The sequence below is a fragment of the Artemia sp. Qi Xiang Cuo genome, chromosome 14 (genome assembly GCF_049724085.1).
Source record: "Artemia sp. Qi Xiang Cuo chromosome 14, ASM4972408v1, whole genome shotgun sequence".
NCBI classification, from domain to species: domain Eukaryota; kingdom Metazoa; phylum Arthropoda; class Branchiopoda; order Anostraca; family Artemiidae; genus Artemia; species Artemia sp. Qi Xiang Cuo.
In genome coordinates this window covers 55128270-55141970 of record NC_142807.1, presented here as the reverse complement: position 1 = coordinate 55141970, position 13701 = coordinate 55128270, and the positions used below count along the sequence as shown (strand labels likewise).

General features: G+C 36.4%; 1 protein-coding gene across 3 annotated transcripts in view; it reads left to right on the top strand.

Moving 5' to 3' along the window:
* Positions 1 to 13701, top strand: part of LOC148944648 (sushi, von Willebrand factor type A, EGF and pentraxin domain-containing protein 1-like) — a 190846-nt gene that overhangs the window by 54517 nt on the left and 122628 nt on the right. For all 3 annotated transcript variants that reach the window (XM_089099709.1, XM_089099710.1, XM_089099711.1), the window contains exons 5-6: positions 5660 to 5818; positions 12887 to 13066. In XM_089099709.1, coding sequence (XP_088955835.1) covers positions 5660 to 5818; positions 12887 to 13066 — 339 coding nt within the window. The remainder of the gene's footprint in view (positions 1 to 5659; positions 5819 to 12886; positions 13067 to 13701) is intronic.

Here is a 13701-nt window from a genome sequence, read left to right as displayed (position 1 = left end):
ATGCCAAACTTTCAGCCATAGCTTCGCCGACGCACAAGCCGCCGGTAGCTCCGGATTTCTAGACCACCCTTTCACCTGCGATCTATTACGGATATGCTTCACAGGAACTGCTACACTCTCCGCGATACTCAGAGCATGTGATATTTCTGCACAGGACATGTTTATCTGCTGACGTATTTCACTTTCACTGCAATACGAGTTAGAGAGGGATGTTGAACTAACAAAAAGACTAGGTGAATTTTACTACTACTGCTACTACTTCTGCTCCGACTACAACTACTACCACTACGATATCTACTACTACGACTACTGCAAATACTACTACTACCACTAATACTACGGCTACCACGGCTACTACTTGTGTGACTACTCTTACTACGACTGTTACTGCTATGACTACTACTAGTACAACTACTGCTACATTGACTACTACTGCCACGACTATTATCACCAGTATTACGTATAATTCTGCTACGATTACTATTATTACGGCTTGTATTACTACGATCACTATTACTACGAATACTTCTACTATGACGACCACCATTTCTACGAATACTACTACTACAACTATTACGGCTAGTACTACAACAATTACGACTGCTATGACTACTTCTAGTACGACAGTATGACTACTACCACTACGACTGTTATGACTACTACTAATATGACTACTGCTGCGACTACTGCTACGAATACCACTACTACGACTACTACTACTATGGCTACAATGATTACGATTGCTACTACTATGACTTATGCTACTACGACTTCAACTGCTACGACTACTACTAAAACAACTATTAATGCTACAACAACTACTACTACGACTACTATTACTATGACTAGGGCTTCTAGTAGTACGACTACCTTTACTGCCATCACTACTACTGCGACTACTACTACGAATACTACGACTGCTGCTACTATGACTACTATTACTATGACTACTCTAACTACGACTAGTACTAATGCAACTATGACTACTACTACTACTGCTACCACGACTACTATAATTACTACTACTGTGACTACTGCTACTATTACAACCACTACTACCACTGCGACTACTAAGAATACTATTAATAAGACTACTACTATTACTACTGCTACTGCTACAACTTCTACTGCTAGGTCCACTACTACTACAACTACTAATATCACTGCTACGAAATCTACGACTTCTGCGACAAGTACTAGTACAACCACTACGACTACTACTACTACGACTGCTATTACTACGACTAGTGTTACCAATACAACTACTACTGCTATACGACTAATACTTTCGGTCAAATTCGATTAATACTTACAATTTTTCATGTATCTATTGTTATTAAAATTATATTTTTGACAGTTTCGGCTACTGTTGCGCCGAGTTGATCCATGCTTACAGTTCCTTACCACGAAATGCTTAATGATAGGTTTTAAACAAATAAACAAATGTTTGATACATATCTATACAAGAATATATGGGAAGAATCATGCAAATACAGAAATTTCGACGGAGTCGGGCCTGAAGGAGCTCGCTCTTGTTTATAAATAAATTTTAAAAACTTTTTCCACGAATTAAGTTTTTCAAAGAAAAGTAAAGAACTCCTTTAAACCAAAAAAGAGCAGTAATAAAGTCAAATAATCTTACAAGCGAAAAATTACCACAAACCACCGTCAATAAATAAATTAAACTCAAAACGACCAGAAACTACGATAAACAACCGAGCCAAATTCAAAATGAGCAGAAATAAACATGAGTCGGGATGAGAACCCCCATGCCAACTCAAGGCTGTAAGATAATTTGCACTTTACTGAAAATAAAATGCATTTTGAATGTTTTCACTTTTTTTACTTTAATCAGTAAAAGATTATTGAGACTTTAAAGAATAAATATCAGTAGGCTATATGTATATTAACTGACAACCCACATTCATTTGTTATTTTATTGCTAGTAGCACTAACAGTCCTTAAAATCTTGTTTAGGTGTGACTTGGGAAATGGTGGATGGGGAAGTGTAATTGCCCTCCAATCACTTTTGACTCTAGAAAAGGGCACTAGAACATTCTATTCCCAACAAAATAAGCCCCATTCGAAGTTTATACTACCACCCATTAAATGAAAACCTTATATGCCCCGGGGTATAACTTACAACCATTGTCCCCCGGCTCTGAGATATTGTGTCAGACTCGAAGGGGAATTTTCTACGGGGATTTTCCTTTCTCCCCTGAACATCTCCACTCAATATTTCTTCAAGTTTCTTCAGCATTGGTAGGACTCGCCAAAGAAACGGTAGTTCTAGTGGTACTAGGTAGTAAGATATTGCAGATATGCCCTTTTGATAACCTGTATATCCGTACTGTGTTTTAATTTAGTTGAACTTCCCCCTCAAGACTTCCTGAAATTTTCATCTTAGTACTCTTAGCGCTTGTAGAAGTTCCAATAGAATTAATAATTGAAGTAGCTGTAGCAGGACTAGTAGCAGTGTTAGTGGTATTGGTAGTAGTATGCACATATTGCCTTTTGTTCAATTGAACTTCCCCCTTCAGGATTGCCTGAGAATTCCAACTTAATTCCGTAATCCATTTCTGAGATACGTCATTTTAACAATTTGCATGCACATAGGTTTTAATTTAGTTTGAATTTCCCCTCAATATTTTCTCAAAATTTCACCTTTACCCTTAGTATTAATAACACTAGCATCATGGGGGTAGTAGTGGTAGCAGTAGTAGTGTTGTATCGGTAGTAGTAATAACAGTACTAACCGTAGTATTGATAGCAGTAGTAGCATAGTCATGGTGCCTTTAGGCCAGTAGAACATCCCTTTCACGATGTCCTGTAAGTATCAGCTTGGTACGGTAAGCCGTTGCAAAGATATTGCTGATACGCCCTTTTGACATTTTGTTTGTACATAGAATGTTCTGATTTAGTTCAACTTTCCCTTCAAGATGTCCTAAAATTTTTATTTCAATGTTCCCAGCGTTGGAAGTAATCGCTTCAAAAGTAGTGGTTGTAGTGGTAGTAGTAGTTGTTGTTGCAGTATCTCCGAACACTTTTTCACTTTTGACTCTTAAAAGGGCACTAGAACTTCCGATTTTCAGTGAAGTCCAATCCAACTAAGAGAACTAAGATGATAATACTCTTAGCCTTACAAGTAGTTGCAATCGAAGTAGTAGTAGGATTAGTTTAGTAGCAGTAGCAGCAGTTGTAGCAGTAGCAAAAAAAGTAGCAGTGGCCGTAGAGTACAAGCAGGTGCATGTTACCTTTTGGTCAGTTGAATATCCCCTTCATCATGCCTCAGAAGTTTCTCCTTGATACGATATGTCGTTCCAAAATTATTATTGATACGCCTGTATCAGCAATCTCTGTGTACATAGTATGTTTTAATTTAGTTCAACTTTCCCCTCAACGTTTCTTCAGCTGTTCATTTCAATATCATCAGGCTTGGAGTGTACTCTCTAAACAAGCAGTAGTTTTAGTGATAGTAGAAGTTGTAGCAACAGTGGTAGCAGTAGTCCAATTAATACACTCAGTCATTCCTGAGTTACGCCCTTTTGACGACCCGTATGCACATAGCGTGTATTGATTTAGTTCAATACTCCCCTTGACACTATCTAAAAGGCTCATCCGAATGCCTTTCGTCCTTTTGAAAAGTTAAGGCCAAAAGTGCGTACCTTTCTCAATAACATATACTATATGTAAACAACTGACGAATTTCCTAACTAACAGCCCCTGTCCTGAGGGCTGTGGGCGGTTGACATTTCCAAAGACATAATCACTTGACCTTTCAACAATGCTGAACAAAATAGTTGTCTTAAAATTTTTTATTAGATGTGATTTGGGAAATGGAGGGCATGGGGGGGGGGGCTACCCTCCAATCACTTTTGACTCTTTGAAGGGCACTAGAACTTCTTAATTCCAATTAAATTTGCCCCATCTGAAGTTTACACGACTAGTAATTCCATGAAAACCTTATATGCCCCGGGGCATAACTTACAACCCTTGCTTCTGTACTCTGGGGGGTTGTGTCAACCCTGGAGGCATTGCTATATGTTCTTTAGACTATTTTGAACAAAATGGCTCTCTCACAATTTCAATCAGACGCGTTAGGGGAAAAGAGGGGGTCGAGGGAGGGCAAGCTGTCCTCCTATCACTTTTGACTCTTAAAAGGGAACTAGAACTTTCAATGTCCAATCAAATGAGCCCCCTCTGAAGTTTATGTGACAACTCCTTTCATAAAAATTGTATATGCCCCCACGACATAACTTACAACCCTTGCCCCCAGGCTCTGGGCGGTTATGAAAACTTTGACCGTTTTGGACAAAATGGCTATCTCAAAATTCTTATAGGATGCATTTGGAAAAAAGAGGGGGTGGGGCTAGTTGCCTTCCTATTACTTTTGACTCTTAAAAAGAGCACTCGAACTTCTGATTTCCAATCGAATAAGCCCTCTCCGAAGTTCTTACGACCACCCCTTCCATAAAAACCTTATATTTAATATGACTGGTACAACTCATAGCACTTACTCTGACTGCCATGGGGGGGGGGGGTTCTTCATTCCTAAAGGTATAATTACCGGACCTCTCAACTATGTTAGACAAAATGGCTATCTCAAAATTTTGAGTGGATGTGTTTGGGGAAATGATGGACTCTTAAAAATAGCACTAGAACTTTCAATTTCCAATCGAATGAGCTTCTTTGGAAGTTCTTACGACAACTTCCTCTATACGAAGTGCCTTGGTAAAAAAAGTAACACATTGCGCACACGTCGCTCTTTACTTAGGCAGGGCTATGACACCGCCTATGATGCCGTACCTTCAAGAAAAAAAATATTAGCCACTAGTTGGTGTCTTCTAAGCATCCTTTCTTGAACCTTTATCAGTACACGTGTTTCCAGAAGAGTATTAAGATAATTACGTAAAAGTGTTAAGAATGCTAAGGGTATTAGCAGTACCCTGTATAATACTCTGTAGAACGTATAACATGTATAGTACTCTGATATAATGTATAATACTCTGAATAAAACTCTGTAGAATGATTTGTTGAATGACTGACAATAATTGGGCGAATTTTTTTTAAGTGGTGGGACGAGAATACATTTGGAAATCTATATATAAATTCTGTATATATTTTTGCTGTCCTAACCTAAAAAAATTATGATTTTAAGCAACGAAGTGTAATTTTAGAGATTTATCCTTCAACTGTCAATAGAGGATTGTTTCTGTAAAAACCTCCAAAGCCTTACTTTTGCTTTTCTTTACAATTTTCAAAATTTCAATCCCTCTTTTGGTTTTAGGCGCATCCATATGATGTTGTTCATCTCTAGATTTGCTATTATTTAAATTTTAAAAGAGAACAAAAAATCCTTTTAATTGTATCTTAAAGAAACATAAATAATAGCTGCATTTTCCTAAAAATAATACTATCTCATGAACCATATACAAAATTAAAATTTTAGAAATACTTAAGTTACGAGTAAAACTGTTAATAAAGACAGTGAATAGATAAAGTTCAAAAAGTCAAAATTTCTACCTCTTACTTATATATTTGAATGTCATCATTTTTTTTTTTTTTGCAAATGGAAAGGCAGTGTGGTCTAAGAAGTTATTAAAGTATAAAATATAGATAGTGGTTCTCAGCTTTGGCCTATAATTTTTTTTTCTTTCAGAGTGTCCTTCTGGGACATACAAGAACGTCAGTGGGCCTGGTGATTTGAATTCCTGCACACCATGTCCATCCAAGAATCATATTTCACCATCTGGTGCAACCTCTGTTGACCAATGTACCTGCAAGCCTGGATATTTTTTGGAGAAAAACTCTTGTAGAGGTATGCTTAAATTTCATATTGCAATGTTTCCGTACTTTTTTTTTATTTCATGCTTTTGAAACAAAGCAACATTCAAACCAAGAAATAATTTGAAAGAATTTTAATATTTCGCTTAATAGGAAACTGAAAATAGTTATTAGTTTTCATTTTTAAACTTTTTTTTAGCACTTCATGTTTATAACTCTATATCTGTATTTATATTTATGCATTTATATTTCTCACTTTAAATAAGCGAGTAACGTGCTTCTGTCAGAAAAGCCTTCGCAATATTCACGGAAATTGTATATTGAAATGCGGAAACGTTCCAGACTTAGTAAATCTTTCTCTGTCTGAATGTCCTTATAGGAGCGGTTTGTACTTCACTGAAAACAAAACACATTTTAAATATTTTTATTTTTTTCACTTTAATAAACAAAAAATTCTTGAAACTTTAAGGAATAAATATCAGTATATATATTATACTACAATCCAAGGTTATTTTTTTTCAGTAAAGTGCAAATTATGTTCTTGTCTTGAGGAGGCATGGGATTTGTCAACGCTACTCTTGTTAATTTTTGCTCGTTTGAGTTTGACATAAATATTTATTGTAATTTCTGTTCGTTTTGGTTTTAATGTATTTAATGAGGGTGATTTGTGGTAGTTTTACACTTGGAAGATTATTTGAATTTATTTCTGCTCGTTTTTGATTTAATGGAGCTTTTTAATTTTCTTTGAAGAGAATATTTGTGGAAAAAGTTTTTTAAATTAATTTTCTGTTCGTATTTTGTTGATATAGTATTCACCAATGTTTAATCGTGACACAAATAGTATTGTTTAATTGATAAATTAAACGAAAACTTACCAAGTTTGAAGTTTGGTTGTAATTCTACTCCAAAGAAGGAGCGCCAGCGTAGCTGAGAGTTCAACTGAGATAGACCTTCGCAATCGCCTCGATTGACCAAAACAAACCCAGTATTTTAAAGTCATTATAATATGCGGTGGTTAAGCTCATGATGAAACACTGAGAGTTCAACGGGAAGGGAAATTGGGAGGGCAGTTGAACTCTCAGCTACGCTGGCGCTCCTTCTTTGGGTTAGAATTACAATCAAACTTCGAACTTGGTAAGTTTTCGTTTAATTTATCAATTCTACTCCAAAAGGAGTGCCTTACCTTTGCCCTGGAGTTTAGATGAGATTTTAAAGTTCAGCATGAGCTATACAAACACTAATGATCAAAAATAGCCCTATTCATTAAAAGGGGCTCTTTTACAAAAATTCATTTATAGTAAGATATTTCAAATATAACAAATTACAGTGAATAAATTCAAAAGACAGATAACTGCTGACCACTTTCAATTGGTTTATTATAAAACCTTGCAAACATTTTGGCATTTGTCCAGCCTACATATTTTATGATTTGATCTACATCAATTCCTCTTGCTTTAAGGTGGGACGTTGAGGCAGACCGTGTGCTATGAGCACCATAAACACTGATATATATACCTGCAAGAAATAAACTTCTTTTATCCATCTAGAAATAGATGACTTGGACACAGCAGTATAAGGCTTACGATATGTAAGAAAAAGTGCGTCGTTTCTATCTGGATATGATGTCATTCTAATATACCCAGCTAGGTGCGTCGCCGGACACAGGGACGACTCTTGAAAAGGTCGAAATTTAACTACTGATTTGTGGTTGCCCGGTTTCGATGTTTTACAATACATTGATTTGAAAATCAAAACTTCCATCGTCATTATGTATCATATTACTAAGTGATAAACTGGCCAAAAACTGAACTCTTTCACAAGCTGATAAAATCAATAAAACTGCTAATTTTTGTGTTAGTGTCTTTAAATTGAAGATTTTCGATATCTCAAGCTGGCAGTCTAAAGAGATCGAATACACATTTTACATCCCAAATACTTGAAATCTTGAGTAGACTAGGCCTTCTATTAAAGACACCTCTCATAAACTTCTTGGTGATGTGATTACTGCCTAACTGAAGGCTTGGTAGAATTGCCGATAAAGCACTCCTCGCAGTATTAATAGCACTGTATCCAACACCTGAGTGAAAAAGTTCCGTAAGAAATGTCAAAGTTTCCGGTAGAGTTGCCTCCAAGGCCTGGATTGTGTTTCTTCCACAAAACTCGATCCATTTTTCAATGTAAACTTTGTACTGGTGCTTTGTTGAATCCCACCACCCATCCATTATATTATCGACTGTGGAGGGAGAATATCCTTGGTGGTGAAGCCCTTGCCGGAGATGACGCAAGCCACTAGGTGTAACGTCTTGGACAATGGATGGTGCAAGGTCGGTTTCTGTGGGAAAGACAAAGTAAAATTATCATTTGGTAGAAATATTGGACTTCCTATTAAAAGCTTTAATAGTAAGGGATACCATACTTGTGTGGTCCAATTCGGAAAGATCAAAATACCAGTGGCCTGATCTGTTTCCACCTTCTGAAGGGTCCTCAGAAGTAAACTGAATGGGGGAATGCATAAAAGAAATAATGCTTCCAATTCATTGCAAACGCATCTACGAATAAACATTCTGGATCTGGTTTCCAAGAAACAAATGGTTTAATCTGAAAATTTAATCTAGTCGCAAACAAATCAATATCTACTGACTGACATACCAAAAAATTCAAAATATTAAATATTTCAGAATCCAATTTCCATTCCTTTTCATTATCAAATTTTCGTGGTGCCTTATCCACAATATCAGCAACCCCAGGCACATGTTCTGCAGACATCTATCCTTTGCCCTGCGGTACTACCTGCCAGACCTTATTTGCGAAATAATTACAAGATTTAAATTTTGATCCTCCCATTTTATTTATATAAGCTACTGTGGTTATATTGTCAGAACGCAGCCGAACATGCATGCCTTTAATATCATGGGCAAAACATTTTAATCCCAGATAAACGGCCTTTGTTTCTAAGACATTGATATCAAATCTCTTCTCTTCTGAGGACCATTCACCTGTGGCCGTTTTCATGGAATATTCATCCACGAGTACCCAACCTAGTTTCGATGTATCACTACACAAATATTTGTCAATTGATCTAGGCTTAATTGCTTTAGAAGCATGATTGGCAATATCCAACCATCATTGTAGTTCCGAATTTACATCGGATGTTAAAGTTAGCCTTGCCGCAAAATTACCCTTCGCGTACCTTAATGCTTGAGTTTTCAACGATTCCGCTTTTCGGTAATATAAGGGCCCTAATTCTACTGCTGGAAATGTTGAAACAAGAAAGGCAAGAGTTTCAGCCAATTCTTGAATCGTAGTCAATTTTTGACTAAGAATTTTTGAAACCAAATGTATAACTTTTTTAATTTTTCTTCCGGCAGGAAAATACGCATTGATCGCGAATCTAACAAAAAGCCCAGAAATTCTATTTGTTGGCTTGGAATGAGGACTGACTTTCCCGGGTGGATCACAAACCCCAGTTCTGACAGTAATTTCGCTGTTTCATAGACATTATTTTGACACTCTAAATATGACCTTCCCAGAAGGAGAGAGTCGTCTAAATACATAACTGACAAATACCCTTTTCTTCTAAGAAGAGAGATAACAGGTTTCATAAGTTTCGTAAGAACCCTCGGGGCCGGTGATAAGCCATTTGGCATTGAATTAAACTAATAACAAAGGTAAATTTTAAAAAAAAGCCACATTTTATATTAAAAATCAACTGGGCATTAATAATAAAAATCGACTAGGTCAATAGAGGCCATATAACAATTTTTTGTCATCAAAAGAACCGCAGAATGAACACTTTCCATTTTAAAATGGTAATATTTAAGGTTTTCATTTAAATTTTTAAGGTTAAGAATAAGAAATAGACCCATCTTTCTTTGGGACTGTAAAAACGGGAGAAATACAACGTATTTCCTTTATTCTGAATTCGGGTACTTTAACAATAACACCTTTATGCAATAAAATATCAACTTCCTTTCTTATAACCTCTATTTCTTCAAACGTAAAACTTTTGTTTTTTGTTTTCAAAGCTTTTAGTGGTGTTTTCTCAAATTCAATCTTATAGCGTGAGGCCACAATATTCAAAATATTCAAATCACTGGTTATTGACTGCCATTTTGAGATGTATATCCCCCTTGCACGTTTTTTGGTTTTCCAAAGGATTTTTTCAAATCCGCCACGGATTTAGCTTTAGACGTTGTTTTGGCAATATCTTTGCCAAAAAGATACTCCGTGACTTTGACTTCAGGGGCACATAAAGCTGATGCTACAGTGGGATCTGGGCTCAATTCAAATTTCATCGCATGACGTCTTTTTAAACTTAGATCGTAATTGGTGAGGCCAAGCATGTGAACTGCATCTGTAAGGTTTTTGACAACTTTTTCTTTAATATGCTCATTTTCTATCTCAAGAATCGCATTTGCTGCCTCTAAAACACAAAATGTTGAGTGGGCAATTGTCCGCTGCACTTGAAGGGCCTACAATGGTGGTTGGATATTGCCAATCATGCTTCTAAAGCAATTGAGTCTAGATCAATTGACAAATATTTGTGTAGTGATGCGTCGAAACTAGGTTGGGCACTCGTGGATGAATATTCCATGAAAACGGCCATAGGTGAATGGTCCTCAGAAGAGAAGAGATTTGATATCAATGTCTTAGAAACAAAGGCCGTCTATCTGTGTTTAAGGTGATGTTCTCAGAATATTAAAGGCATGCATATCCGGCTGCGTTCTGACGATATAACCGGAGTAGCTTACATAAATAAATTGGGAGGATCAAAATCTAAACTTCGTAGTAATTTCGTAAATAAGGTCTGGCAGGTAGTACTGCAGGGCAAAGGATAGATGTCTGCAGAACATGTGCCTGGGGTTGCTGATATTGTGGATAAGGCATCACGAAAATTTGATAATGAAAAGGAATGGAAATTGGATTCTGAAAGATTTAATATTTTGAATTTTTTTGTATGTCAGTCAATAGATATTGATTTGTTTGCGACTAGATTAAATTTTCAGATTAAACCATTTGTTTCTTGGAAACCAGATCCAGAATGTTGTTTCGTAGATGCATTTGCAATGAATTGGAAGCATTATTTCTTTTATGCATTCCCCCATTCAGTTTACTTCTGAGGACCCTTCAGAAGGTGAAAACAGATCAGGCCACTGGTATTTTGATCTTTTCGAACTGAACCACACAAGTATGGTATCCCTTACTATTAAAGCTTTTAATAGGAAGTCCAATATTTCTACCAAATGATAATTTTACTTTGTCTCTCCCACAGAAACCGACCTTGCACCATCCATTGTCCAAGACGTTACACCTAGCGGCTTGCGTCGTGTCCGGCAAGGGCTTCACCACCAAGGATATTCTCCCTCCACAGTCGATATTATCATGGATGGGTGGCAGGATTCAACTAAGCGCCAGTACAAAGTTTACATTGAAAAATGGATCGAGTTTTGTGGAAGAAACACAATCCAGGCCTTGGAGGCAACTCTACCGGAAACTTTGACATTTCTTACGGAACTTTTTCACTCAGGTGTTGGATACAGTGCTATTAATACTGCGAGAAGTGCTTTATCGGCAATTCTACCAAGCCTTCAGTTAGGCAGTAATCACATCACCAAGAAGTTTATGAGAGGTGTCTTTAATAGAAGGCCTAGTCTACCCAAGATTTCAAGTATTTAGGATGTAAAATGTGCATTCGATCTCTTTAGACTGCCAGCTTGGGATATCGAAAATCTTCAATTACAGACACTAACACAAAAATTAGCAGTTTTATTGATTCTATCAGCTTGTGAAAGAGTTCAGTTTTTGGCCAGTTTATCACTTAGTAATATGATACATAATGACGATGGAAGTTTTGATTTTCAAACCAATGTATTGTTAAAAACATCGAAACCGGGCAACCAAAAATAAGTAGTTAAATTTCGACCTTTTCAAGAGTCGTCCCTGTGTCCGGCGACGCACCTATCTTGTTATATTAGAATGACATTATATCCAAATAGAAACGACGCACTTTTTCTTACATATCGTAAGCCTCATACTGCTGCGTCCAAGTCATCTATTTCTAGATGGATAAAAGAAGTTTTATTTCTTGCAGGTATAGATATTAGTGTTTATGGTGCTCATAGCACACGGTCTGCCTCAACGTCCCACCTTAAAGCAAGAGGAATTGATGTAGATCAAATCATAAAATATGTAGGCTGGACAAATGCCAAAATGTTTGCAAGGTTTTATAATAAACCAATTGAAAGTGGTCAGCAGTTATCTGTCTTTTGAATATATTCATTGTAATTTGTTATGTTTGAAATATCTTCCTATAAATGAATTTTTGTACAACAGCCTCTTTTAATGAATAGGGCTATTATTCATCATTAGTGTTGGTATAGCTCATGCTGAACTTTAAAATCTCAGTTGTCCTGTTGATACCGTGCATATACACAATGTGTCTTGATTTAGCCCAACTTCCCCCTTGGCAGTCCCAGAAAGTTCTACATTAAATTCATTAGGCTTAGTAATATTAGTATTAACAAGACCAATAGTAGTAGCATTCACATAGTGTATTTTTATTTATTCAACATACCTTTAATAAGGAAAACAACCCTTATTTCGAGTTAAATGTCTCTTTTCCTCGCAATATAAAAAGCTGAAATTTATTCCTGAAAGTCTTAATAACGGACAATGGGTGAAACGCATAACTTACAGCCCTTGCCCTGAGGTCTGGGGGGGTTGAAATTCCCAGAGACACTACTCGACCTTTTAAATATGCCGAACAAAATGGCTATCTCAAAATTTTGATTGGAGGTTGGTGGGGAATTAATGGGCGTAGGACGGAGGCTGGTTGCCCTCCAATCACTCTTGACTCTTAAAAGGGGCTTTTAATTCCCAATCGAATGGGCTCCTTCTGAAATTTCTACGACTTTCCATGCGAAGGGTCTTGGTAAAAAATTTCTTGGAAATTTCTACGACTTTCCATGCGAAGGGCCTTGGTAAAAAATTGATTAAAAAATGATTAATGCCTGATGGTTTTAGATTGTTAGCAGTAAAATGTTGGTTTTGGTTATTTGTCATTTGTCTTCTGGTTTTTGTTATTGTTTTTCTATATTTCTAGTTTCAACTTGTCCGAACCTTGAACCACCCAAGAATGGTTACTTTATAAAAAATTCATGCTCCAGCATTTTGAACGCAGCTTGTGGTTTTAAGTGTAATATTGGATACTCACTAACAGGATCACATATTCGTATGTGCCAAGAAGATGGAGCATGGTCTGGAAACGACACCAAATGCGTCAGTAAGTAGCTTTCCGTCGATATTTTCATTATTTAAATCAAAATTTTCAACATTAAGACCCTACTTATGACGTCAAATATAACGTAACAACATTTCAGAAGCCGGCTGCATAAGGGTTTGAATAAAAGAAAAAAATTTGCTGAAAGTATATTCTTTTTATTCGTTTTTATTACATACGCTTTGATTAACCTGCTTTGATTGTTATTTCAGGTGAGAGTTTAATTACCGTGGTAAATTTTCTCTATATAGCTTTGAGTGATTGATTACGTTTATATTCAAAAACATGTTTGTTGGCCCTTTTTAAAGCTCCATTTTCTGGCAAAGAAGCCTTATTTTAATTTTTTGGGAATTAGAACTTAACCCAAGGGATTTCGTATATAGGTTTCAAGCCAATGGAGGAAAAATAAATCTTGATTCCAATAGGACCTCGTGCCCTGAACCTTACTTTTTTGTGCACTAAGTTTTTTCTTGCCCAGGAACTTTCGGGTATAAGTTTTAAACCATTAAGCAAAATTGTTGTATAACCCTTTTCAAACAGTTCGTGGTAACGAACTGTAAGTAAGGAGCGACCCGGGTCAATGGTAACCGAAACTCTAAACAACGGAATTTTGATACCAATAGATACATCAAAAGAAT